This window comes from Corvus moneduloides, chromosome 26 (genome assembly GCF_009650955.1).
Source record: "Corvus moneduloides isolate bCorMon1 chromosome 26, bCorMon1.pri, whole genome shotgun sequence".
NCBI classification, from domain to species: domain Eukaryota; kingdom Metazoa; phylum Chordata; class Aves; order Passeriformes; family Corvidae; genus Corvus; species Corvus moneduloides.
In genome coordinates, this window is record NC_045501.1 from 5,113,435 (window position 1) to 5,140,599 (window position 27,165).

The 27,165-nt window shown below is 54.6% G+C and overlaps 1 protein-coding gene and 1 long non-coding RNA gene across 2 annotated transcripts; both read left to right on the forward strand.

Annotated features, from left to right (window-relative positions):
- Positions 1-6,521: 6,521 nt before the first annotated feature.
- LOC116435427 (leucine-rich repeat-containing protein 37A3-like) lies at positions 6,522-9,265 on the forward strand. The gene is made up of 5 exons (XM_032091764.1): positions 6,522-7,361; positions 7,771-7,842; positions 8,017-8,088; positions 8,518-8,598; positions 8,876-9,265. The coding sequence occupies exons 1-5, from the start codon at positions 7,234-7,236 to the stop codon at positions 8,949-8,951; spliced, it is 429 nt and encodes a 142-aa protein (XP_031947655.1). The 5' UTR covers positions 6,522-7,233; the 3' UTR covers positions 8,952-9,265.
- A 3,535-nt stretch (positions 9,266-12,800) lies between these two features.
- LOC116435414 lies at positions 12,801-14,213 on the forward strand. The gene is made up of 2 exons (XR_004236778.1): positions 12,801-12,886; positions 13,645-14,213. It is a non-coding gene; the product is annotated as an uncharacterized LOC116435414 (long non-coding RNA).
- The last annotated feature ends 12,952 nt before the right edge of the window (positions 14,214-27,165 follow it).

Sequence of the window (27,165 nt, forward strand, 5' to 3'; positions counted from 1 at the left end):
CCGGGGAGGTGCTGCAGCACTGCCCCGTGCTGGGGCTCCTGGCCTCCCCTTGGAGTCCAGGACTTGCACAAAACACCTTGGGTTGAAAAGTTCCTGGGCATTACTCATATCTTGTGCGTCAAATACTGTCTGGAGAAGGAACAGCTCACTGGGCCACCCCACTGCCACGTGCAGGAGAGAGGGCAGGGACCCCGATGTGCTCTGCAGGGTGAACACCGAGCACCGTTATTCCCTCCTTGGCCTGTGCAGGGGGAGCAAAGCACTGTCCTGCTCTAGCTGGGCACAGGGGAGGGAACCTCCTCTCCACAGCAGGGCCAGGCTGGACTTCTGCAAACAGACACAGCCAGGTTTCCAGGCTCCCCAGGAAGCTCCTTTCTCTCACTGCCTCAGCCCCACGTTTCCCACGGCACAGTCCCAGAGCTCCGGTGCCCTTCAGGAAGTTTTTCATGGTGTAACAGCTTGAGCGGCTGCTGTTGGGAACGGCCCTGGAGCCAAGCAGTCCCTGGGCTTCTCTCCCGTGCCAGTCTGTGCCCCCGCTGCAGCGCTGATCTTTCCTCTGGGCTCTCTGGCTCTTCACTGGCTCCTGCAGAGCAACCCAAGCCTGGCTCCTCTGGAGCTGTGGGAAACTCTCTTGACACCAAACCCATTCCCCCAGCATGTTTCCCTCCCACCCAAACAGAGCCCCGGGAGAGACACCAGCAAAGAACCAGCTCTCTGCTCTGCCCTGAGGGGATAATGGCATGGCTGGAAGGGAATCCTCTCCACGACACATCCCCCACTCTGCTCCCTGGCCTTGAGACGAGCTCCTGCTGCTCGGGGTAACCTCTGAGCCGGGCTTTGTGCCGAGCTCTGATCTGCTCTCTTGGTGTTCTCCAGCTCACACAGCTCGTCTGCTTCAGACACGGGGAGAAATAATGGACACGCAACTGCCCAGAGAGCTGAACACCAGCCCAGTGTTGAGCCTCAAGCCCAAGGAGCCTTCCCTGGGAGATCATGGAACCGTAACATTTGCGGTTGCCCTGACCCTGAGCACTGAGGGTGATGTCAGCAGCCTGGCCAATTCCAGAACAAATTCACATCCCCCTCAGCACCTCTCAGGGCATGAAGGCAAAACAAGCGTTGATGACCTGAGAGCCAAGCTCGAGAAGAAGGTGGACAAGGCTGAAAGCATCAAGACTGTTAAAAGCATTGTCCCACAGCAGCCCCAGCCTGCCAGGCTGAAGGATGTGGAGGAAAAGACACCCTCAAGCTGGCATCACAAGCAGCAGGACTCCCGTTTGAACTGGCAAGCATTAAACCCCTGGGATGGAGCTGGTGGGTTAAACCCCAGTGACGATGCCTCTATCGCTGGACACCACAGAGATGAGCAGCAAGATCCAGCTCCAAGGCAGAACTTCCTTTGGACTCACAATCAGCAGCAGGACAGCCAGTATTCGGTTGGACATAATCAGCTTTTCTACCAGGTCATGGGCCCTATGAAAGCAGTGGGAGAGCCCAAAGTCGACCAGCGTCTAAACAGGAACCTGGATTTTCTCTCTGACCCGTTGGTTCAGAGCCGCCCCGCTGCGAGCAGCAGGGCAGAGGCCACGGCTGAAGAGGGGCAGTCCTCTCTGGGCGGGCACCTCCTGATCATCCCTGACTCCATAGAGACACACTGGAAGCAACCGGAAGAAGGCTCCAGGTTCCTCAATAAACCTGGGAGCCCCCAAGGCCCAGACCTTGCGCTGGTTCCAGGAGAGCGCTTGGAAACCACGGTCGATCGTTTCCTGCGCTTGCTGGTGCCGGACAAAGGCCTGCGGACGTTCACGGCCCACGTGGAGCGAGCCCTGAGGACGGACTGCAGCCTGCCCCAGCTCCAGCTGGCCTGTGCCAAGATGGTCTCAAAGACTGGGCTGCTTCTAAAGGTGCTCAGTGAGAGGCAAGAGAACCAGGGAGCCTCTGAATGCAAGGGCCAGTGTCCCCTGCAAGACCTGTCCAGACGCATGGCCCTGGGGGAGGGCAAGGAAGCCACAGGGAAGGTAGGAGAGCTGCTGGGCACTGCTGTGTGTGTCCTTCTGGGCAAGAGAATGGAAGGAGCAATCGTCTTTCCCCCCATCATCTACTTTCCTTTTCTCTGAACAGAAGGCAGAGCAGACAGAGGAAATGATCATGTTTGTGGTTTTGTGTTCTGTCTTCATTATCATTGCTGTGATGCTGAAGACTGTCTTCCACGTAAGCCAATATCTTGTTTGACTCCAGCTGTCTGTCTTGTAGCTGCAGTGCCCAGGTGACGAGCCCCGGGTGCCGCTGCAGATGCCCCTGCACGTGCTGGGTACCACAGGAGATGCTTTCCCAAGCCTGCAGCTTGTGGCAGCATCCACAGCACCCAGCTCAGCGGGGTTCAGCCTGCCCGGGGGAAGCTTGGCCTGCCTTCTGTCCCAGCTCTCCCCAAAGCTTTGCCTTGCTCTCCTGCCTTCAGCCACGCAGCAATGAGAGCTTTTGCCCTCTCCTCTTTGGCAGAATATTACAGGAAAACTGATGCTAACAAATCTCCCATTCTCCATCCCCAGATGCGCTTCCTGTCTCATGAAGCTGATTCCCAACCCTGCCACACCAGGACTCTCTGCCTGAGAAGGTAACTGCTCCCTGCCCGTGCCACTGCTGTGCCGCCAAGAGTCTTTCCTGTGAAGAGCAACTCCTCCCCGAACCCCGCAGCCGCGCGGGTGCCGCTGCCGAGGACTCCCCCGGCTGTGTTTCAAACCCGTCGCGTTTGGGGGAGCCCCGGGAAAGGGGCTCCCGAGCGAGAGCGCTGGGCACGCCTGGGAGCTGCCAGCCCTTCCCACGCCACTGCTGGGATGGATGTCTTGGGCTCCAGTGCGGTCCCAACTTTCTGTGAGCGCGAGCAAACGCCTCTCTGTTCCCACAACAGTCTCCTCTGCTGATGGCTCTGCCCTGTTTTTCCCTGCTCCCTCCCCACAGCGGCTGGTGAAGAACTCACTCCCATCCTCTCCAGGTGCCCTTTGCATGCAGGCCTCATTCCCAGCTCCTCCAGCCACTGCCATCCCTGCTGGGGCTCCCCCTCTTCCTTAGGCTCTGCTGACACACCCCGCGAGCAGGGAGAGGTGCTGGCACCTGCTGCAGCCCTCCCTGGCCAGACCTCACTGCTGATGGCCCGGGAGCAGGGACTTCTGGGGATGTGGTGCCAAAAAGCCTTTTTTTTCCCCATTTACCTTGCACACTCCATTGGTTTGCAGCGCTGGGAACGCCACTTCCCAACTCCTCCAGCGGCTGCTTCCCAGACAGGGCAGAGCACAGGCAGCCCTGCTGCCCTCAGCCTCCATCACCAGCTGCCTTCTCTTTTATCCCCATTCTCCCTTTCTGGTTTTTTCAGGTGCGGTGTAAAACTGCCATGGAAAGGGAAGAAGGAGTGCAAGGAGGCACAGGATGTAGAGCAGAAAAGGGCAGGGAGCTCCTCCCAGTGTCACCCATCTGCCCAGACTGCCTGCTCATCCTCACCTTTCAGAGTCCTTCTTTTCCTCACCACTTTCAAGTGCTTTTCACTGTTCAGAAAACCTGAATTGGCATTGGTTCAATTCATCCCGGATTCCGCTGAAGCTGACAGAAAAGCAATCCAGGAAGAGACATAATGTGAAGAACCTGCATGACTGGAAGAGGTTCAAGAGGTTGAAGAAGTTAATGGGATTCCAACAACTCTTCGCCTCTTGTTCTACTACAGGAACTGCTGAGGCTCTCCTTGGATGCTGTTTCATTTGCTGTTGTTATTTCCTTGGACGCTTTTTCCTTGACTGTTATTTTCCTTCTGTCACTGCTGAGGGAAGGCCAGAGGGTGCTGTGGGTGGCCACGAGCTCGGGACACCCAGAGAAGACATCAGTACCTCAGGGTTTTCCTCATGCCTTGTGGCAACGTTTCCCCCTGCGTTCAATAAAAATTAAGATTGTTCTTGTTCCTCCTGGTGTTGCTGATGTATTTGTAAAAGCCGTTTCTTGTTCTCCCCTATGGCATTGGCCAAATTCAGTTCCAGCTGGGCCTTTGCCTTTCTGCCTTTCGCCCTGCATCTCCCAACGACATCCTCGCCGTCCTCCTGCGGTGCTGCCCTTCTTCCAAAGCTGTAAATTCCGTGTTTGCCCTGAGTCCCAGCCAAAGCTTCCTGATCAGCCGCTCTGCTTGCCCGCCAGCTCGTCTTTGGGCACACGGGCACGGCCTGTTCCTGCCTGCGCCTTCAAGGATCTCTCCTTGCACAATGTCCAGCCTCCCTGGACTCCTCTGCCCCTCAGGACAGCGTCCCAGGGGAGCCTCTCGACCAGCGTGGCTGGACTGACTCACCCTGGGCAAGCGCTCCCACCTGGATGGACCTTCGTCCACATCGTCACTGTCCCGTTCCCAGAGGCCCAGAGCCTCCTCCCTGTTGTGTAGAGGGAGCCGGGCAGCTGAGATGGACCAGGAGGGGATTCTCCTGTTGCCCCAAGCAGGGACCTGTCTCCATTCGCCCTGTCTCTTCAGTTCCCCTCCTTCTGCCTGCTGGCAACAGCCTTGGGGATCCTCTGCTTCTTGGGACTTGTCCATCTGGGACATTTGTCCAGTGGCTGCTGGAGAGTGACTCCACCAGTCCCTCTCCCTCTCCTACTCCCCCAACACTCCTTAACTTTCCACTTCCCCCTTCAGCTCTGCCACTGGGCTGAGAAGAGCATCCAGCTGGCCATACCTCACACTGGTGTTATTTCTGCCAGCCCAGTGCCAGTGCCCCGCTCCAGCACTCCCTGTAGTGTTTTCCCATGCCAAAGAGGCCTTCCTGGATATCTCTTTGGATATCAAAATAAGAGGCTTTGCAGTAGCGCTTCTAAAACATCCCCAGGCCCCTGCAGCTTTCCAGGATCAACACTTTTGTGTTACAAATGTCTCCTGCGAGCACAAGAGCTCCGGGTGGTGGGTGGGAAGGGGAACGGCCAGTGTCCTCCTGCAGAGGCCACGGCACTGGTGTCCCCGTGGTGCTGGCCTGGAGCTGCACAAGCAGCATTGTCCCCTCTACACCCCTGAGCTTTCCTCCTCCTTCCCTTTGCTCTCCCTCACACCCGCCCGGCTCCCAGGCTGATGGTTGCACTGTTGTGCCTCCTGCTGCAGGGCTGCTGTCATCGAGCAGAATCATCTTCTCAGGGAGGCTTAATGCAAAATCGTGAAACGCACCTTTGTTTCATCTAGCTCAGACCAGCCTTAAAACAGCGTCCAGGTGGGTGGGACAGGAAACACAAACATCAGGAGGAATTTCTTCATGGAAAGAGCGGTGAGGCCTTGGAAGGGGCTGCCCAAGGAGGTGGTGGGCTCCCCATGCCTGGAGCTGTCCGAGGAACGGCTGGACGGGGCACTGAGTGCTCTGGTCTGGCTGCCAAGGCGGGGATCGGGCCCAGGATGGACTCGCTGAACCCGGAGCTCTTTTCCTTTCCGGTGCCTCTGAGACTCCGCGACTCTGTGCCCACGACTGGAGCCCGCCCTGCCCCAAGCGCTGCCGGAGCCGCCCCGGCCCGAGCTGTTCGCCCGCGCCTTTCTCCTCAGGGCGGGGGGGCCGCTGCCGGGGCCGCCGCGCTCAGCCGGAGCTGCCTCTGCGCCGGAGCGGCCGCGCTGCCCGCCCGGGGCCGGGCCGCCTCTCTGCGCGCTGCTTGCGGGGCTCTGCCGGGCTTCCCAAAGCCGCCCGCGGCTCCTTTTGCACCGGGGTCGCTGCCGGGGCCGCCGCGCTCAGGCGGAGCTGCCGCTCGTCAGGGGCTCCGCGCTGCCCCTCGGGCTGTGCCGGCGCTGCCGCGGAGCTCCGGCCGCGTCGGGAGCTCTGCCGTCGCTCTGCCGTCGCTCTCCCGGCGCGCTGCCGCCTCCAGAGCCCGGCTGCCGGAGCGCTTCGCCTCAGGCCTCGGCTGCAGCGGCGCTTCCAGCGGGCTCGGGCCGGCCGCCGCCGCTGCTGTTGCCGCCGCGCTCAGGCGGAGCTGCCGCCCCTCAGGCTCCCGGCGCTTCCCGCCACTGGCGCTGCGGCTCCCTCAGGCTCTCCCGGCGGACGTTCCGGGCTTTTCCCGGCTTTCGGGAAGCTCCCCTCGCTCTCCCAGCGCCATGGCGGGCTTTGGCCCTGCCTGGATGCCGAGTGCCCACCAAAGGCGCTCTCACTGCCCTGCGCAAGTGGACAGGGCAGATAAAGACAGCGAAAGGCTCACGAGTTGACAGAAAGCGAGGGAGAGGTCCCTCCCCGATCACCGTCAGCGACACAACAGACGGAACTTGGAGATACTAATTACATTTATTACCAACAAAAGCAGAGCAGGATAATGAGAACCAAAATAAATCTCAACAACACAACACCTGCAGCCACCCACCTGCTACCAAAACCTGCCCACACAAGCCCAAACCAAATGGGAATGGCTTCACAGTGACGGAGAGCTGGCTTAGATCGGCTGTTGGGGGGAAATTCTTCCCTGTGAGGGCGGGGAGGCCCTGGCACAGGATGCCCAGAGAAGCTGTGGCTGCCCCATCCCTGGCACTGTCCCAGGCCAGGTTGGACGGGGCTTGGAGCAACCTGGGATAGTGGAAGGTGTCCCTGCCCATGGCAGGGGGTGGCACTGGCTCATCCTTAAGGCCCCTGCCAAGCCAATCCATTCCATGATTCTACAGACTTATGGCTCTGTGACAGAGTCATTAGGTGACAGCATCACCTGAACTCTGGTTTGCTGAGAGCTCTGATGCCAAGCACCGCCACAGTGACACGAGCACTGCTACAGTGACATGGGCAGCACCACTGTGACACAAGAACCGCCACACCAACACCTCAGGTTTGTGTCCCAGGCGACTGCAGCCAGTCCTGCCTCGCCATGGACCTGGTGATGCGTCTCGTGCGCGCTCTGCTGCTGCTGGCCCTGCTGCTGGCAGTGGCCCCCTCCCCAGGAGTGTCCAAGGAGTTCTGCCCACAGCCCTGCCGCTGCGCAGGGCGTGGGCTGCTGGACTGCCGCCACGCCGGCCTGGCCACCGTGCCCCCGGCCAGCCGCCGCCGGGCCCTCGCCGTGCTGTGAGTAGGGGCCGCCCCACAGACCCCTGCAGCTCCCCCTCCTCAGCTCCCTATTGCTGCAAAGCCCACGGGGGACACCCGGGGGACTCCCTGGCAGGAGACAGGGCGGGCTGGGGGCCCGCGCTCAGCACAAGGGGGACGCCAGGCTGGGTACCCTGGGCCTTCTCCAGGCAAAGCCCGCTTCCAGCTCAGCAGCCGAATGGGCAGGGAAATGGGTTTTCCCGAGGGGGAGCGGTGTCTTTCCTTTCTTTGCAGAGATTTCACTGGCAACTCCATTGCTGAGATTGGAAAACGAGCCTGGAAGAACTACCCGTGGGCTGAGACCTTGTAAGTGCCCTGCAGCATGTCAAATGTCAGGACTTTGGGTATTTTCCATGCTTTGCTCAGGGGTTGGAGCAGCAGCCCCCACACCACGCGTTTCCACTGGAATTCAAAGCTGGGCTGCTCTGCAAGGAGGGGTGTGAATGGCCAGGGCTTCCCAGGATGGCAGGAAATGCCGTGAGCCACGTCCCTTGCAGCCCAGGGCACCGACCCGGTGTCTGTTTGCCCGGGGACCAGGCTGTGGTCAGCTTCAGCCGGCCAGGAGCAAGCGCCTGCTCTGGCCAGGAGTGGGGACGATGCCTGCAGGGACCCAAGGAGATGCTCCAGTCAAGCTGCTGCAGGAGATTTTCCCATGACAATCCCATTTGCTGCTGGCCAGCGGCCGCTGTCACAATGTCCCCGTGTCCCCTTGCAGAGTGCTCAGGGACAATGAGCTGCGGGCAGTGAAGAGCCATTCCCTGCAGGGGCTGTTCCTGCTGAAGCACCTGTAAGCACCGTGCCCTGCCCAGGACAGGGGGCTCCTGCCTGCCCCTCCCTGGGGCCCTGCTGCTCAGCCCAGCCCCGGGCAAGTGGCCTTGGTCCCTCCGGGGATGCAGGCTGCAGAGGCAAGTAAAAGCAACAGGGCAAATGGAAGTGACATTTGGTGTTCTGACTGGAACAGGGATTTGTCTGGCAATGAGATTGTGTCCATTGAGGAACGTGCTTTCGAGCCACTGCCTTTCCTGAAGCTTCTGTGAGTGATAAAGTTTCCTCCTGGGGTTTTAGTGAAGTCTTTGCATTGGGCACCCTTCCTGTGTCGGAAAATGCTCCCGTTCTTTTCCCAGCAGTCCCTAAATCTGCCCTGCTCAGGGCCCAGCTGAGCTGCAGAGGTCAGTGCCGATGGCTGGAGGGCCACGCCGGGGGCACAGACCCCGGCGGGATCGTCCACACGCAGCCATCAGAGCAGCCAGTTCTTGCAGGCTCGGCTGCATGCTGGCACAGAAATAGAGTCAGCCCTTGGGCCCTTCCCTTCCCCTCCTGGGCAGGCTACAAACACTGAGAAAGCAGCAGCTTCCCCCCTCTTCCACCTTGCATTTGCACCATTCCTGCCAAGGGATCCCGCTTCAGCCCCTCTTCCTGTGGGACAGGCCCGATTCCGTTGTGTGACCTCCTCTTTCCCCAGAAACCTCTCCGGGAATGGCCTCACGCAGATCCGCAGCGGCACTTTCCAGGCCTGGCACGGGATGCAGTTTCTCCAGGAGCTGTAAGTGGGACCAGGGCTCAAGGCAGGGCAGAGCGAGTCTCTGCAGGGTCTCTGCAGGGTCAGCGGGCAAGAGCAGATTTGCCCTCTGCAAAGTCCTGATTCTGACCGGGGGTGTCAGCCAGGGAGCGCCCGGAGTGTGCAGCTGGAAGGGCCCTTTCCCCTGCCCTGCTCATCTCCTGCAAGGCTTCCTTGAAAGCGGCCGGGCCATCCCCACGTGCCCGGCACACCCAGCTCCCGTCCTTGCCATCAGCCCTCACAGAGCTCTGTTGTTTCTCAGCATCCTCAGCCATAACCCGCTGGCTGTCATTGCTGACGCTGCGTTCTTCAAGCTGCCCGCAGTGAGCTCTCTGTAAGTATGGGCTCCTTTGGAGCAGACCAACAGAGAGCTGTGTCTCTCTCGAGTGCCCTGTGCTCAGGAAAGCAGAGATGCAGGAGCAAATCTCCCTCTTGCCCAGCCTGAGTCTGCTGGAGACACAAATACCCCTGGCCCCGGCAGAGCAAGGCAAAGGCCAAGCAGGGCTGGTGTGTCCCCAGCTGCAAAGCAACCCAGGAACTGGGACACAAACCTTCAGAGACGAGAGCCCATCCAGCTCTGGGGCCCTGCAGGGGCCGCAGGGCTCTGGGAGTAAACTGCACTCCCGCTGGAGCACTCGTGCCAGCAGCTCGAGGCTCCTGCCTTCTTCAGGGACTGGAGCTGCCCTCAGGGGAGAGCAGCAGGAGGGTCGGGAGAGGGGCAGTCCTTTCCGGTGGCATCTGTCTGCCACGAGAGCTGCAGGATTGCCCTCCTGATTGTGACGCCCTGGTTCAGAGCAGGCCAAGGCACAGAGAAGCTGGGCTCTGGAACGGCTTCCCTTGCATTAGGCAGAAGTGCATCCCTCTGCCAACAGCACCACCATCATCAGGGCCCCGGGCTTGCTCTCAGAGCAGAGTTCTGGCCATGTCACCGCAGAATTTAATGAGCCCTTTCAAATGCTTGCAGAGACCTGAGTGCCACCCAAGTGACTCCGCAGACGCTGCTGCTGTTCCTGCAGAGCACAGTGAGCTTGGAAAGCCTGTGAGTGTGTGGGACTGAGCCCCAGCCACCAGCACGCCCTGAGTGCTGGGACAAGGGCTCTGCTTGCAAAACAAATCCGTGGGCCACAAAACCAGAACAAGCCCAGTAAGCTCAAGGGTTGCTGTTTCCTTCTGGGAAACTTCTGCCAAACTCACCAGCTCAGAGGCACAATTTCATCTTCTGGGTGACTTGCTGCAGGCTTTTCAAAGGGGACTTTCAACTCCAGGCGAGTGCACTTGTGTGTCAAGTGGTATTTAGGGAGCAGTTGCATTTTCCAGGGTGAAACCCCCTTTTGATGTTTAGGATTGGGAGTGAGGGGACTTTGCCAGAGCTGTGGCACACCGTGAAGCACAGCCCCCACGCGTGGTATCCGTCTGTTCCCTGAGCTGGGCTCGCAGACATGGATTGGGTGGCCGGCTGTTCCTCCAATAATCCCCTCTTGTCTTTAGCCAAGTGCCCAAGGATGTGGCCTGCTGCCTGTGCCAGGAGCGTCCCCTCGCCGAGAGCCCGTGCAGGACCATCCAGTTCCTCTGCGAGAAGCTGTGCAGCACCAGCGCCCCGCAGTGCGGTTGGTGTCTGGAGGGGCTTGGGGGGAGCTCACATCTGCCACCTCTCTTGAGCCTGGGGAGGTGCTGCAGCACTGCCCCGTGCTGGGGCTCCTGGCCTCCCCTTGGAGTCCAGGACTTGCACAAAACACCTTGGGTTGAAAAGTTCCTGGGCATTACTCATATCTTGTGTGTCAAATACTGTCTGGAGAAGGAACAGCTCACTGGGCCACCCCACTGCCACGTGCAGGAGAGAGGGCAGGGACCCCGATGTGCTCTGCAGGGTGAACACTGAGCACCGTTATTCCCTCCTTGGCCTGTGCAGGGGGAGCAAAGCACTGTCCTGCTCTAGCTGGGCACAGGGGAGGGAACCTCCTCTCCACAGCAGGGCCAAGCTGGACTTCTGCAAACAGACACAGCCAGGTTTCCAGGCTCCCCAGGAAGCTCCTTTCTCTCACTGCCTCAGCCCCACGTTTCCCACGGCACAGTCCCAGAGCTCCGGTGCCCTTCAGGAAGTTTTTCATGGTGTAACAGCTTGAGCGGCTGCTGTTGGGAACGGCCCTGGAGCAAAGCAATCCCTGGGCTTCTCTCCCGTGCCAGTCTGTGCCTCCGCTGCAGCGCTGATCTTTCCTCTGGGCTCTCTGGCTCTTCACTGGCTCCTGCAGAGCGACCCAAGCCTGGCTCCTCTGGAGCTGTGGGAAACTCTCTGACACCAAACCCATTCCCCCAGCATGTTTCCCTCCCACCCAAACAGAGCCCCGGGAGAGACACCAGCCAAGAACCAGCTCTCTGCTCTGCCCTGAGGGGATAATGGCATGGCTGGAAGGGAATCCTGTCCACGACACATCCCCCACTCTGCTCCCTGGCCTTGAGACGAGCTCCTGCTGCTCGGGGTAACCTCTGAGCCGGGCTTTGTGCCGAGCTCTGATCTGCTCTCTTGGTGTTCTCCAGCTCACACAGCTCGTCTGCTTCAGACACGGGGAGAAATAATGGACACGCAACTGCCCAGAGAGCTGAACACCAGCCCAGTGTTGAGCCTCAAGCCCAAGGAGCCTTCCCTGGGAGATCATGGAACCGTAACATTTGCGGTTGCCCTGACCCAGAGCACTGAGGGTGATGTCAGCAGCCTGGCCAATTCCAGAACAAATTCACATCCCCCTCAGCACCTCTCAGGGCATGAAGGCAAAACAAGCGTTGATGACCTGAGAGCCAAGCTCAAGAAGAAGGTGGACAAGGCTGAAAGCATCAAGACTGTTAAAAGCATTGTCCCACAGCAGCCCCAGCCTGCCAGGCTGAAGGATGTGGAGGAAAAGACACCCTCAAGCTGGCATCACAAGCAGCAGGACTCCCGTTTGAACTGGCAAGCATTAAACCCCTGGGATGGAGCTGGTGGGTTAAACCCCAGTGACGATGCCTCTATCGCTGGACACCACAGAGATGAGCAGCAAGATCCAGCTCCAAGGCAGAACTTCATTATGACTCACAATCAGCAGCAGGACAGCCAGTACTGGGTTGGACATAATCAGCTTTTCTACCAGGTCATGGGCCCTATGAAAGCAGTGGGAGAGCCCAAAGTCGACCAGCGTCTAAACAGGAACCTGGATTTTCTCTCTGACCCGTTGGTTCAGAGCCGCCCCGCTGCGAGCAGCAGGGCAGAGGCCACGGCTGAAGAGGGGCAGTCCTCTCTGGGCGGGCACCTCCTGATCATCCCTGACTCCACAGAGACACACTGGAAGCAACAGGAAGAAGGCTCCAGGTTCCTCAATAAACCTGGGAGCCCCCAAGGCCCAGACCTTGCGCTGGTTCCAGGAGAGCGCTTGGAAACCACGGTCGATCGTTTCCTGCGCTTGCTGGTGCCGGACAAAGGCCTGCGGACGTTCATGGCCCATGTGGAGCGAGCCCTGAGGACGGACTGCAGCCTGCCCCAGCTCCAGCTGGCCTGTGCCAAGATGGTCTCAAAGACTGGGCTGCTTCTAAAGGTGCTCGGTGAGAGGCAAGAGAACCAGGGAGCCTCTGAATGCAAGGGCCAGTGTCCCCTGCAAGACCTGTCCAGACGCATGGCCCTGGGGGAGGGCAAGGAAGCCACAGGGAAGGTAGGAGAGCTGCTGGGCACTGCTGTGTGTGTCCTTCTGGGCAAGAGAATGGAAGGAGCAATCGTCTTTCCCCCCATCATCTACTTTCCTTTTCTCTGAACAGAAGGCAGAGCAGACAGGGGAAATGATCATGTTTGTGGTTTTGTGTTCTGTCTTCATTATCATTGCTGTGATGCTGAAGACTGTCTTCCACGTAAGCCAATATCTTGTTTGACTCCAGCTGTCTGTCTTGTAGCTGCAGTGCCCAGGTGACGAGCCCCAGGTGCTGCTGCGGATGCCCCTGCACGTGCTGGGTACCACAGGAGATGCTTTCCCAAGCCTGCAGCATGTGGCAGCATCCACAGCACCCAGCTCAGCGGGGTTCAGCCTGCCCGGGGGAAGCTTGGCCTGCCTTCTGTCCCAGCTCTCCCCAAAGCTTTGCCTTGCTCTCCTGCCTTCAGCCACGCAGCAATGAGAGCTTTTGCCCTCTCCTCTTTGGCAGAATATTACAGGAAAACTGATGCTAACAAATCTCCCATTCTCCATCCCCAGATGCGCTTCCTGTCTCATGAAGCTGATTCCCAACCCTGCCACACCAGGACTCTCTGCCTGAGAAGGTAACTGCTCCCTGCCCGTGCCACTGCTGTGCCGCCAAGAGTCTTTCCTGTGAAGAGCAACTCCTCCCCGAGCACCGCAGCCGCGCGGGTGCTGCTTCCGAGGACTCCCCCGGCTGTGTTTCAAACCCGTCGCGTTTGGGGGGAGCCCCGGGAAAGGGGCTCCTGAGCGAGAGCGCTGGGCACGCCTGGGAGCTGCCAGCCCTTCCCACGCCACTGCTGGGATGGATGTCTTGGGCTCCAGTGCGGTCCCAACTTTCTGTGAGCGCGAGCAAACGCCTCTCTGTTCCCACAACAGTCTCCTCTGCTGATGGCTCTGCCCTGTTTTTCCCCGCTCCGTCCCCACAACGGCTGGTGAAGAACTCACTCCCATCCTCTCCAGGTGCCCTTTGCATGCAGGCCTCATTCCCAGCTCCTCCAGCCACTGCCATCCCTGCTGGGGCTCCCCCTCTTCCTTAGGCTCTGCTGACACACCCCGCGAGCAGGGAGAGGTGCTGGCACCTGCTGCAGCCCTCCCTGGCCAGACCTCACTGCTGATGGCCCGGGAGCAGGGACTTCTGGGGATGTGGTGCCAAAAAGCCTTTTTTCTCCCCATTTACCTTGCACACTCCATTGGTTTGCAGCGCTGGGAACGCCACTTCCCAACTCCTCCAGCGGCTGCTTCCCAGACAGGGCAGAGCACAGGCAGCCCTGCTGCCCTCAGCCTCCATCACCAGCTGCCTTCTCTTTTTATCCCCATTCTCCCTTTCTGGTTTTTTCAGGTGCGGTGTAAAACTGCCATGGAAAGGGAAGAAGGAGTGCAAGGAGGCACAGGATGTAGAGCAGAAAAGGGCACGGAGCTCCTCCCAGTGTCACCCATCTGCCCAGACTGCCTGCTCATCCTCACCTTTCAGAGTCCTTCCCTTCCACAGCACGTACAAGTGCTTTTCACTGTTCAGAAAACCTGAATTGGCATTGGTTCAATTCATCCCGGATTCCGCTGAAGCTGACAGAAAAGCAATCCAGGAAGAGACATAATGTGAAGAACCTGCATGACTGGAAGAGTTTCAAGAGGTTGAAGAAGTTAATGGGATTCCAACAACTCTTCGCCTCTTGTTCTACTACAGGAACTGCTGAGGCTCTCCTTGGATGCTGTTTCATTCGCTGTTGTTATTTCCTTGGACGCTTTTTCCTTGACTGTTATTTTCCTTCTGTCACTGCTGAGGGAAAGCCAGAGGGTGCTGTGGGTGCTCGGGACACCCAGAGAAGACATCAGTACCTCAGGGTTTTCCTCATGCCTTGTGGCAACGTTTCCCCCTGCGTTCAATAAAAATTAAGATTGTTCTTGTTCCTCCTGGTGTTGCTGATGTATTTGTAAAAGCCGTTTCTTGTTCTCCCCTATGGCATTGGCCAAATTCAGTTCCAGCTGGGCCTTTGCCTTTCTGCCTTTCGCCCTGCATCTCCCAACGACATCCTCGCCGTCCTCCTGCGGTGCTGCCCTTCTTCCAAAGCTGTAAATTCCGTGTTTGCCCTGAGTCCCAGCCAAAGCTTCCTACTCAGCCGCTCTGCTTGCCCGCCAGCTCGTCTTTGGGCACACGGGCACGGCCTGTTCCTGCCTGCGCCTTCAAGGATCTCTCCTTGCACAATGTCCAGCCTCCCTGGACTCCTCTGCCCCTCAGGACAGCGTCCCAGGGGAGCCTCTCGACCAGCGTGGCTGGACTGACTCACCCTGGGCAAGCGCTCCCACCTGGATGGACCTTCGTCCACATCGTCACTGTCCCGTTCCCAGAGGCCCAGAGCCTCCTCCCTGTTGTGTAGAGGGAGCCGGGCAGCTGAGATGGACCAGGAGGGGATTCTCCTGCTGCCCCGAGCAGGGACCTGTCTCCATTCCCCCTGTCTCTTCAGTCCCCTCCTTCTGCCTGCTGGCAACAGCCTTGGGGATCCTCTGCTTCTTGGGACTTGTCCATCTGGGACATTTGTCCAGTGGCTGCTGGAGAGTGACTCCACCAGTCCCTCTCCCTCTCCTACTCCCCCAACACTCCTTAACTTTCCACTTCCCCCTTCAGCTCTGCCACTGGGCTGAGAAGAGCATCCAGCTGGCCATACCTCACACTGGTGTTATTTCTGCCAGCCCAGTGCCAGTGCCCCGCTCCAGCACTCCCTGTAGTGTTTTCCCATGCCAAAGAGGCCTTCCTGGATATCTCTTTGGATATCAAAATAAGAGGCTTTGCAGTAGCGCTTCTAAAACATCCCCAGGCCCCTGCCTGGGGGCAGCTTTCCAGGATCAACACTTTTGTGTTACAAATGTCTCCTGCGAGCACAAGAGCTCCGGGTGGTGGGTGGGAAGGGGAATGGCCGGTGTCCTCCTGCAGAGGCCACGGCACTGGTGTTCCCATGGTGCTGGCCTGGAGCTGCACAAGCAGCATTGTCCCCTCTACACCCCTGAGCTTTCCTCCTCCTTCCCTTTGCCCTCCCTCACACCCGCCCGGCTCCCAGGCTGATGGTTGCACTGTTGTGCCTCCTGCTGCAGGGCTGCTGTCATCGAGCAGAATCATCTTCTCAGGGAGGCTTAATGCAAAATCGTGAAACGCACCTTTGTTTCATCTAGCTCAGACCAGCCTTAAAACAGCGTCCAGGTGGGTGGGACAGGAAACACAAACATCAGGAGGAATTTCTTCATGGAAAGAGCGGTGAGGCCTTGGAAGGGGCTGCCCAAGGAGGTGGTGGGCTCCCCATGCCTGGAGCTGTCCGAGGAACGGCTGGACGGGGCACTGAGTGCTCTGGTCTGGCTGCCAAGGCGGGGATCGGCCCCAGGATGGACTCGCTGAACCCGGAGCTCTTTTCCTTTCCGGTGCCTCTGACACTCCGCGACTCTGTGCCCACGACTGGAGCCCGCCCTGCCCCAAGCGCTGCCGGAGCCGCCCCGGCCCGAGCTGTTCGCCCGCGCCTTTCTCCTCAGGGCGGGGGGGCCGCTGCCGGGGCCGCCGCGCTCAGCCGGAGCTGCCTCTGCGCCGGAGCGGCCGCGCTGCCCGCCCGGGGCCGGGCCGCCTCTCTGCGCGCTGCTTGCGGGGCTCTGCCGGGCTTCCCAAAGCCGCCCGCGGCTCCTTTTGCACCGGGGTCGCTGCCGGGGCCGCCGCGCTCAGGCGGAGCTGCCGCCCCTCAGGCTCCCGGCGCTTCCCGCCACTGGCGCTGCGGCTCCCTCAGGCTCTCCCGGCGGACGTTCCGGGCTTTTCCCGGCTTTCGGGAAGCTCCCCTCGCTCTCCCAGGGCTTTGGGGTGTGCGTGCGTGTGTTTCAAACCTGTCGCGTTTGGGGGAGCCCCGGGAAAGGGGCTCCCGAGCGAGAGCGCTGGGCACGCCTGGGAGCTGCCAGCCCAACCAGCCCTTCCCGCACGGGCAGTGCTCCCCCGGATGGGGTGGATGTGTTGGGCCAGCCGGGGATGTCCTTTCTGGGGGCCCCGTCTTCCTTGGGCTCAGCTGAAATGCCCCCGAGCAGGGAGAGGTGCTGCTGCACCTCCTGCAGCCCTCCCTGGCCAAACCTCCCCGCTTATTTTCCGTGGTTTTCAGGTTGTCTGTAAAACTGCAACAGAGATGGAGGAAGAAGAAGTACAGGGAGGCAGAGCATGCAGAGCAGGTGAGGGCAGGGAGCAGGTGCCAGTGCTGCTCCTCTGCCTGCACCACCTGCTCTTCCTCACCTTTTCAAATCTTTGTCTTCCATGGCAATTTCCAGGACTTGCCTGAGCTCACCGAAGCTGATTTGCTGATTGTTCAATATATCTTGGATGTCTTAGATAAAAAGGAACAAGATTTGCAGAAAGAGACGCAGAAGGAGAACGCAGATGTCTCCCAGGAAGAGAGAAAATGTGAATCACAAGAGTGAAGGGGAAGAACTCAGATGCCAACGCTTCTTCTCCAGCTCTTGTACCTATATGGCGTGGGAATTAACAGCAGGTCAGCAAGCCTGTCTGGTTCCGACATTGATCTTGGCACAATCCGTCTGTACCCGTGAGAAACAAAAGCAAGAAATCTAAACAATGCAGGGAGAGAATGGCAACAAACTTGTACCTGGTGTTTTTCTGAATGCTTAGTGTGAGGAATGAGACAACCCTTGGTTCTTAATTACAATAATTAAGAACAATTTATGAAAAGAACAACCACAAAAAAAAAAAAAAAAAAAAAAAAAAAAAAATTGCAAGTACAGAAGAATTATAAGGCCAAAAAACCCCCGAGTCTGCAGTGATTAGAGACCTTGTTGGCCGAAGCAGCTCAAAAGTCCCAAAGCAGAGACCTTCTAACGCTGGGGTGACTTCAGCTAGCCCAAAGTCAGAAAGGTTAAATTGCCTTTTGAAAGAGGTAGAGGCCTGTGCTCCCAGCATCAAGCTTCCCCAGCAGCTCATCTGAGGTGAATGGCACCTCTGAGCTGGTGTCCAGCAGCTTTATCAAGTCCGGGTCCTGCCCGTGACCGCCCACTGTCCAGCCTCCATGGTCCTGGATGATTGGTGGTGTCTTGAGGTGAGGTAATCTCAGTCTGCCAATGGCTCCCTCTTGTCTCGGGGAAAAATGCCATCGGCTCCAAAGGCAGGAGAAGTCCTCATTAGTATTCCAGGTTGCCGTGGTGCTGAGTTGCAGGCCAACGGCCAGGTTCTAAAAATAGCTCCCTGTCAGTTCGAAGGTCTGCTTTTTGGCAAAGCTCAAAACTCACTTCAAACTTACACAGGTTAAGAACACTTGGTAAAAGGTTTGAAACTGGGCTATAAGTATTTCAGAGAACTCTTAAAAACAGGGTAATTAACTTGGACACATACAGGAATTAAGACATTGTGGGCTTTGACACTTTTTAGGGACTCAAGAGGGGAACAAACTTGCGGAACTTTATTAACAAGGGATTTTTAAACACTTTAATCAACTAATCAGCGTGTTATAAATAAAGTATGTAATTCGTGCTATTATGTATAAAACTAGAATGTAATCAGACCATGTAGAGACAGTTTCAAAATCCCTCCACCAGCCTGTCTGATAGAAAAATTTCACAACACTAAAAGAAGTTGTCTCACAATAAGTGAGGATTCCACCTAGGTGGGGTAGGATCTTATCACCAGGACATTTGCACCATGACGACTTGATCACCACCTTCTGATATCTACATCTCATCTGATAAAGAATAGAACATTCCAGGAACTAAAAATAACTGTTCCAGGAACCAGAGATGGCCCATCCATCATCAGAGATGGCCCTTCCATCACCAGAAATGGCCCACTCATCACCCAGGATGGACAATTCATCGGACCCAGGAAAGGCTTTGTGCAGCCCAACTCCGGGACAAGAAAACTTCATGAATATGCTAAAATTACGAGAAGAATAGAATTAATTTGGACTCTGCCCAAAAACTGTATAAGAAGGGACCAGCCGAAGCAGCAGTCGTGAACTTGGGAGGTCTGGTGCGATAGAGATCAGATCTATGCGTATTCACCCAGCTCCGACCCCGGGCTTGGAGCTGCTTTTCTCGATCGTGGCTTTCTATGTGACCGATCTTTTGGTCGCGGAATAAAATCTATTATTTTATTAAATTTAATTTGGCTGAATTTCTTTACCTCAAGGGGAATAACTTTGGAACTTAATAACTCTTAACTGGGTTGATGGGTAATTTGAATAAGCAATAATTAAACAATTAACAATTACAAGTTGAAAACACTTAATATGCAAAGGCCAACACTCCATTTCATAGATGACCCTTAGAATGCTTAGGATGCTTATGCTGCATAGAACCAACACTGGTATATTATAGTTACATAATAGCCAAGAAGTTTATTGTAGTAGTTAAGTGACGAATGGATAAGTGACATGAATGATAAATACACAAAAGTTTAGAAATGACACTGGCTTCATAGAATAAACAGGCTTTTGCCTGGAACTGTTCCGGGCTCTGTATGTGTCGTACCCGTCTCAACAGCGACAGTATAGGAATTGCTGAAGCTTTCTGTTGATTCGATTTCCTTGACTGTTATTCCCTTGTCTATCACCTTGGATCCTAGTTCTTGCCTTGGAGGCTATTTCCTTGGCTATTTCCTTACTGTTATTTCTTGGACTCTCCTTGAATTTTACTTCCTTCATGATTCTTTCCTTGGATGTTGTAAGTGCTGGTTTTGTGCAGCCAGAGTGTCCTGTGAGTGGGGAGAAATACCTGCGTGTGTTCAGGGCTGTGCACATGGGGGTTTTTTTGTGTGTGTGTGTGTGTTTGTGTGTCTGGTTGTCGCAATAGAGGGAAAACCCAGACGGTCAATATGAGTGATCAACAGGAATTTGATTTATTGATTGTACCAAAGCTTCTTATATACTATCAATAATAGGCTCATGCATATTCGTAAAAGACACATTCTAAGTGGTTCACGTCGTCTAAGCCGATCTCTAACCCCTCCTTTAGTCCCCCTTCTGTGGTCAGCAGTTCTCCTTTTTCTCTGGCCTTCTAACCACAGATGTCCATTGTTTTGCTGCCAAAACCTATCCTTGCTAACTCTGCAGATAAACCCATAGCTCAGCAATAAGACTCAATGGTGGTTCAGCTATTGAGCAAGATACATGTGATATTCTGCAACTTCAGTTGTTACACATAATGTGTGGTGCAGTGTTCTGTGAGACCTTGCTCAGCTAACTGCAAGGGTCTATGTGCCCGTTCTCACGTAGCCAGCTCCTCAGATCAGTAAGCTGCAAAGAATCTATATGCCCTTTCTCACGTAACCAATCCTTCACAATTCCCCCGTTTTTATTAGTTTGAGCGAGCAAAACTCCCTGAGTTAACTGTTCTACATGTTTGGCTAAGCAAGAAGCGCGAGCACTGGATCAGCTACTAGATGTAGCCGAAACAGGCTCAGCTCCAGAAGGTGATATCTTGGAGGCTCCAGGCTTGCGCGGTGTAGGTTTGACCCAGCGGCTGGGTATCCACTGCGGACCTGTAGGAGTAAGCACACAAACATATCCACGACCAAAATATAACACCTCTGCAGGGCCTTTCCATTCCCCAGTAGCCATGTCCTTAAAGTGAACATAGCTTCCAGTCCCTCTTTGCGCTGGTGGAGCCCCTTCTCTATGTTTTATTGCAGGGGGCTCCTTTTCATCACCAAAAATACAAAGATGATTTAATACAAATAAAGCTTTTGCTACTCTTTCTTTTGGATCTAAAATATCTTTAAATTTCTCTAAATATTTCTTTACAGTCCCATTGGCTCTTTCTACAATAGCTTGCCCAGTAGGGGAGTGTGGGATTCCCGTGGTGTGACTGATGTTCCATGTTTGCAGGAACGTTTGAATGGTCTTGCTAACATAAGCAGGGCCATTGTCCGTCTTGATGGCTTTCGGGACTCCCATCACTGCAAAGCAGCTAGTTAAGTGTCTGCGCACGTCTCTAGCCTTTCCGCCTGGCTGTGGTGTAGCCCAAACGAAATGACTATAAGTATCAATGAAGACGTGGAGATATTTCAGGCGGCCCAATGCTGGAACATGCGTAACGTCCATCTGCCAAAGTTCATTAGCTTTAAGTCCTCTGGGATTAACTCCACAACCAATTCCAATTCCACTATTATGGAAACTGCACACCGGACAGGCCTTGACAATTGCTTGTGCTTCAGCTATGGAAATGCCATAGCTTCGTGCAAGTCCTTTAGCATTCTGATGGAAGGTGGCATGGGCCTCTCTCGCTTGTTGATGAACCGGTAGTGGGGGCTGGATGATTCCTGCCACTAGCTGATCAGCCCGGTCATTTCCTTCCCCTAGGCCATCTGTGCTCATGTGGCTCCTAATATGTAGCACTGCATATGCTTCAGTTCGTTTAGCAATTGCTATTTGCATGCTGACAAGGAGTGCTACCAATCTCTGATTTTTGATGTCACGCAGTGTTGCATCCTCAATGCGATTCGCAACCCCTACTACATATAGAGAATCTGAAACAATATTGAGGCGAGCGTCCTTCCATCGCACCAAGGCCCAAGCAACAGCATAGAGTTCTAATGTTTGTAATGAATCCTCTGGTGTTGCTTTTAGAATCCGGTGCTTCCAGGTGTTATCATCTTTCCACGTAATTGCTGCTTTCCGTGACTTTCTTCCGGCATCAGTGAATATGGTGAGCGCATTGTCCAGCGGTTCTTGAGCTCTTTTTGGTTTAGAAATCCACCCATGATTAGACATCCATGCTAGTGTAGGTGTTGGTAGTGGCTTTGCTACCAAATTAGGTCCTCCACTCAAGAGGGCTCGCTGTAGCTCTGGTGAGTTAAGCAGGAACCATTCTAGATCCGTGGGCGATATAGGTATCCAGATCGTCCCTGGATCCGTTCCATCCGCCTGCAAAATTCTGATGCGCGCTTTTTGAATTAAATCTGCTAAAGTTGCCACTTTTTCTTGTATTGTCCTTCTGGGCTGCAATGGTGGTGCAATGCATTCTAGGACCCTGATATCCTTCGGTGGCTCCCCCGTTTTTATTAATTTGCACTGGGTAATAGCAGCAAGCAGATATATTGGGCCACAAATGATTGTAATGTCCAAGGGCAATGCAGGATCCCGTCTTGAAGTAAGGCCTATAGTGATCTGCTCTGCAATAGTCTGTAACACAGCCTTCTGTTCGAGTGTCAGCGTAACTGACTGTGCAGGGTTGGTGCCCTTCAAAAGTGGACGAAGCTCATTTAGCAGTTCATTAGGAATGCCAACTATGGGGCGAAGCCACTGCAGACCTCCCATAAGTTTCTGCGCATCATGCAGGGTACGGATGTCTGTGTGAATGGTAAGCTTTTGAGGTTGGATAGTGCTGTCAGTGATTTTCCAACCCAAATAAATCCACGGAGCTGAGGTTTGAATTTTTTCAGGAGCTATGTGTAGGCCCCGATCATTCAATGTCCTGTGCAGTATGTCCTTCTGCTGCGCGGTGAAAGGGTTTTCTTGCGCTAGCAAGATATCATCCATATAATGGTAAGTGATGGTATCCGGAAACATTTTTCGAATGGGTTGCAGTGCTGAATCAACATAAAGTTGGCAAAGGGTAGGTGAGTTACGCATACCCTGAGGAAGCACTGTCCATTCAAAGCGTTGAGCAGGTGCTTCTCTGTTAATGGCTGGCAGAGTAAAAGCAAATCTCTGCTTGTCATCTTCATGCAGGGAAATGGTAAAGAAACAGTCCTTGAGGTCGACAATCAGTAGCGACCACCCTGCTGGTAGCATGGAAGGGTTTGGTAGGCCTGGTTGGAGGGCCCCCATATCATGCATTTGTTGATTAACAGCTCGCAAATCATGCAACAGTCTGTATTTTCCTGATTTCTTTTTGATAACAAAAATTGGAGTATTCCAGGGACTTGTAGAAAGTCGTAAATGTCCGTGATTAAATTGCTCTTGAATCAGAATATGTGCTTGTTCAAGACTTTCCCGCTTTAGAGGCCATTGCTCAACCCGAACCGGATGTTCTGTTTTCCACCGGATAGGGATGGGGAAAGTCCAAGCAATGGCCACTCCTAAAAATTTTGGTCTGTGGTAAGAACCATGCCCATTTGAGCGAGTATGTCTCGTCCCACCAGAGCAACGACACCAAGTGGCAGTGGGATGATGGACACACTGCAATTTACCACTTGATCAGCTATAGTCCATTGCAATGGAGGGGACTTGCGAGCGAGGGTAAGTCCTCCCACTCCGGTGACTGTAGATCCAGATTCAAAGGTGGGCCAATGCTGAGGCCAGTGGTGACTGCTGATGATGGATACATCAGCGCCAGCGTCCAAGAGTGCTGTCAGGGTAACAGTCTGTCCTTGGTATGTTACTGTCACCTGGCGGCGTGGCCGACTTTTCAAGCTCACAGTGAGCATGGCTGCCGGTCCCGTAGATCCGAAGGCTCCCTCGCCCCTGGGGTCTGAGTGTATGGGTGATAGTCCTTCAGTGAGAACCGGCAAAGGCACCAATTGGGCTAGTCGAGTGCCCTTTTCTATGAACATTGGTGGAAAAAGAGTCTGTACCATGATTTGAATTTCTCCAGTATAGTCCGCATCAATTAGTCCTGTAAGTATTTGTAATCCTTGCATAGAAGCTGATGAGCGTCCAATTAAAAGTGCTCCGACCGCTTTCCCATTTATAACTACAGGTCCTTTGATCCCGGTGGGGATACGTTGCGGTCGATTATCTATAAGAGTACAGTTTGTTGAGATTGCCAGGTCCAACCCGAGGCTCCCCTGGGTTGCAGGTTGGAGACGAAAGTGCTGCTCAGTGCTGGTAGACGTGCGCAGGTGTTGACTTCCTGGGTCGCTGGGTATGCTGCCGCTTTTGGTGTCATCGCGGGGCGGGCCTTCCCGCTCGGCTTCCCGTTTCCCGACTTTGCCCTCCGGCAGGCAGCACTGGCATGGGTGTCCGACCGGCATTGCTGACACCAGACATTGCCAGAGTTGCAATCCCGTCTCATGTGACCGGAGACTCCACAATGGAAGCACCGCAGTCGGGTGGTCTGTCGTCGAGACCCGCTCCGGTGATTTTGCAAAGGTGCAAGGGCAGCTAGAACCTGACTCTGATTTGCCTCAATCTGCCTCTGAGCTACCTCAACCTGCTGTTTCATCCCTATTCCAAGTTCCTTTCCAAGTTCTTTTCCAAGTTCCTTTATTGCATTAACAAGCATAGCTTGTGGACCTACAGGGACCTGTGACATCCTCTCTAATGCCTCCTCAATCGTCCAAGTAGCAGGCAGAGTAACTAACACACTACGTGCAGTGGGGTTACAATTCTGAATGACACATTGTTTAAGCAAGGCACCATGCAGAGCTTCTGGAACCCCGGCTGCAATAATAGCGTTTGCTATTCGATCGATAAAGGTACCAAATGGTTCTTCTCTTCCCTGTCTGATACTCATATATGATGGCAATCCTCCTGAGTCCTTAATCTGATCTATTGCTCGCCGAGCCAGCTGCATGCTTTCCCGGACCTTGTCAGGACCTACGAGAGCCTGTGTCTCTATCCGCGTATAATTTCCCGTACCCGTTATTCATCTAGAGTTACCCCATGCAAAGGATCTGCTGCTCCCCGCTGCGTTGCTACCGACTGCTGGCATAAAGTCTGCCAGAAAGCTCCAAACAATAGACGCTGGTGATGTGTTAATATCAGCTTAGTAATATTTTTAACATCATTCGGTAGCAAGAGCGTAGAGCCCCACAAGAAATCAAGCATTTGACGAGTTGGTTCCCCTTTTATCCCGGATTCATTAACAGTGGCTCGCAGTTGGGTAAGCAATTTCCAATCTAAAGGTTTAATATTAACAGTAACCTGTCCTTGAGCATTAGGGGGTGAAAATTCGACTGGAAAAGCATGTGCAAGCTCTCTGGCAATATCTATGTCTCCCTCAGCAGCAATATTTTTAGCAACCTCCCTCCAAAATTCCTCTCATTCCTTAGCTATCTCTTGACTCTCTGAGTTTGTTTTTACACAAAGCGAACTATTAGCCTGCTCAGAAGGAAGTGAACGTGCTGCCGACCGGCTCTCAGGCTGTGGGCAGCTCTAACAAAGGAGCTGTAGGCACTATCTCATGCTCTAAAGGTGCTAATGGTGCACTAACAGCTTGAGGAGACGCAGGAGACGAAAAAACAGGATCTGAGGCTGCCCTCCCCGTTTGCATAGTAAAAGTACTCACAGAGGGGGGTAATGGGCAGCTACTCTCACCCATGTCCTGCTCCCGAGTCAGCGGTGTCCCCGAGCGCTGCGCAGCTGCTGCTGCAGCCTTTTTCTCTGCCTCATACTGTTCTAAAGCATTACTCACTGCCCGCCACGGTTTCATCATCTTTTTAGCCACCTTATCATCCTGCGTAGCTGCATCAAAAATCTTATCCCCAAACATTTTCCATTGCTCTCTCTCAAAAACTTCATTTGGATCAATGAAGCAACCCTTAGCAACCCCATAATCTAAAAGTCCAGGGAGATCTTTTTTGCAATCTATCCCTGGCATGCTCCGCTTTTCTAAAAAGCATTTGAGCAATTGATACACCGCTTGTCTCTTAGCCATACCTAAACGTCAGCACTGTTGCAGCCTTTGCAAGACCCGGCGGTGCGTGGCCAGCAGGACTCCTCTGTAGGTGCTCCTGAGCTCGGAGATGTGGACTATTCACCACCTCTGCAGCCTCCCGAGCTGCTTACGGGACCGACGCAGACTCTCCATCATGCCGTGGCTGCAGGTTGTCCGTCTCTACGGTCCCCTATTCCCCGCAGGTTGACGGACGCAGGTTATCCGTCTCTACGGTCCCTTTTTCTGTCCCTGTTCGGGCGCCAGAATGTCACGATAGAGGGAAAACCCAGACGCTCAATATGAGTGATCAACAGGAATTCGATTTATTGATTGTACCAAAGCTCCTTATATACTATCAATAATAGGCTCATGCATATTCGTAAAAGACACATTCTAAGTGGTTCACGTTGTCTAAGCCGATCTCTAACCCCTCTTTTAGTCCCCCTTCTGTGGTCAGCAGTTCTCCTTTTTCTCTGGCCTTCTAACCACAGATGTCCATTGTTTTGCTGCCAAAACCTATCCTTGCTAACTCTGCAGATAAACCTATAGCTCAGCAATAAGACTCAATGGTGGTTCAGTTATTGAGCAAGATACATGTGATATTCTGCAACTTCAGTTGTTACACATAATGTGTGGTGCAGTGTTCTGTGAGACCTTGCTCAGCTAACTGCAAGGGTCTATGTGCCCGTTCTCACGTAGCCAGCTCCTCAGATCAGTAAGCTGCAAAGAATCTATATGCCCTTTCTCACGTAACCAATCCTTCACATCTGGTGCCAGAAGCAGGACTCCCGTTTGAACTGGCAAGGATTAAACCCCTGGGATGGAGCTGGTGGATTAAACCCCACTGAGAATGAAAACCCCACTGAATGAAAATTCTCTTTGTTCATCCTGTGGTTGCTGATGTATTTGTAAAAGTAGTTTCTCGTCTCTCACTGAGCTGTTCAGCCTGAAGAAAAGGAGGCTCAGGGGGGACCTTGTGGCTCTCCATCACTCCCTGACAGGAGGAGGCAGCCAGGGAGGGTCAGGCTCTGCTCCCAGGGAACAAGGGACAGGAGGAGAAGAAATGACCTCGAGTTGTGCCAGGGAGGTTTAGGCTGGGCATTAGGAAGAATTTCTTCACAGAGGGGAGTATTAAACGTTGGAACAGACTGCCCAGGTGGTGGAGCCACTGTCTGAGGGGGTGCTTGAGACAAAGCTGGACGTGGCACTCAGTGCTCTGGGCTGGGTGACAAAGTGGGGATTGGTCACAGGTTGGACTCGGTGATCTGGGAGGGCTTTTCTGACCTCAGTGACTCTGTGATTCTGTTACCATGACTGGAGCCTGCCCTGCCCCGACTGCTCAGTCCTCTGCCAGGCCCACACCACCCTCACAGGGAGGGATTCCTTCCCAATGTCCCCTCTAATCCTGCTCTTTGTCAGTGGGAAGCCATTGCTGTCACGTCGCGCGCTAGCCCAAAGAAAGCCCGGAGGTCTGGCCACGGACCGACTGCCCTACGGCAGGCGCACGCGCACACAAAGAGCAGGCAGACGGGGGTGCGCTCCTCACCCGAGGGAGCTTCCCCTTGAGCCGATGTGAGCGCACGCAGGCAGAGGAGAAGAAGTCTAGAGAGAGGGGACTCTGCGTGTAAGTGCCACGCAGCAGGCTTATCGAAGTGAAGATATGCGGATAGCGTGCTGAGCATCTGAGGGTGTCCAGGGATTTTATAGGGGGGATAGGAAAGGCAGGGATAAGGGGTACAGCCAGTGGGATAAGGGATAGGAGGCGGGGTTGAGGCTGAGGAAACCAATGGGATTAACACATGGGAGGGACTTAGAGGAGGAACCAATGGGGTGTCGAGTACCACAGAAGCTTCTAGAACTTATACATATTAAATTAAGGGACATGAATATATGACACTGAACCGTGCCATAAATCAAATCCCTCCCGATGGGAGAGAATTTTCTAGAAGTCCTTGCAAGGAGTTTCAAAGAATAAACTGAGACTTTTCCTGGAGTTTCAATGCTGCCAGAGAGTTGTTTATTAAGTCTTACCAGAGGAACAGAGCCACTAGCCTGACCCAGGTACAGTATAGAGCACAGAAAGCAGGACAGAAGTCTAATTACCAAGATTTACACAGCCTTTTAAAGACGATTTCACCAATAGTTACTAAAAACATATATTATTTTCACTTTCCTACCAATTATTCAGTAACACAGGCAGGAACTGCGGAATTCTCTATCCAGTCATTTCAAACTACTTTTACTACAGAACATGGAATAGCAGAAGAAGGAGAAGAAGGTTTAGAGAGCAACAACAATC

Coding starts and splice junctions, on each gene's coding strand:
- LOC116435427 (XM_032091764.1), top strand. CDS start 7,234: ATGGGCAGGGAAATGGGTTTTCCCGAGGGGGAGCGGTGTCTTTCCTTT. Junction 7,843..8,016: donor CTGTTCCTGCTGAAGCACCT/GTAAGCACCGTG, acceptor TGACTGGAACAG/GGATTTGTCTGGCAATGAGA. Junction 8,599..8,875: donor ATGCAGTTTCTCCAGGAGCT/GTAAGTGGGACC, acceptor GTTGTTTCTCAG/CATCCTCAGCCATAACCCGC.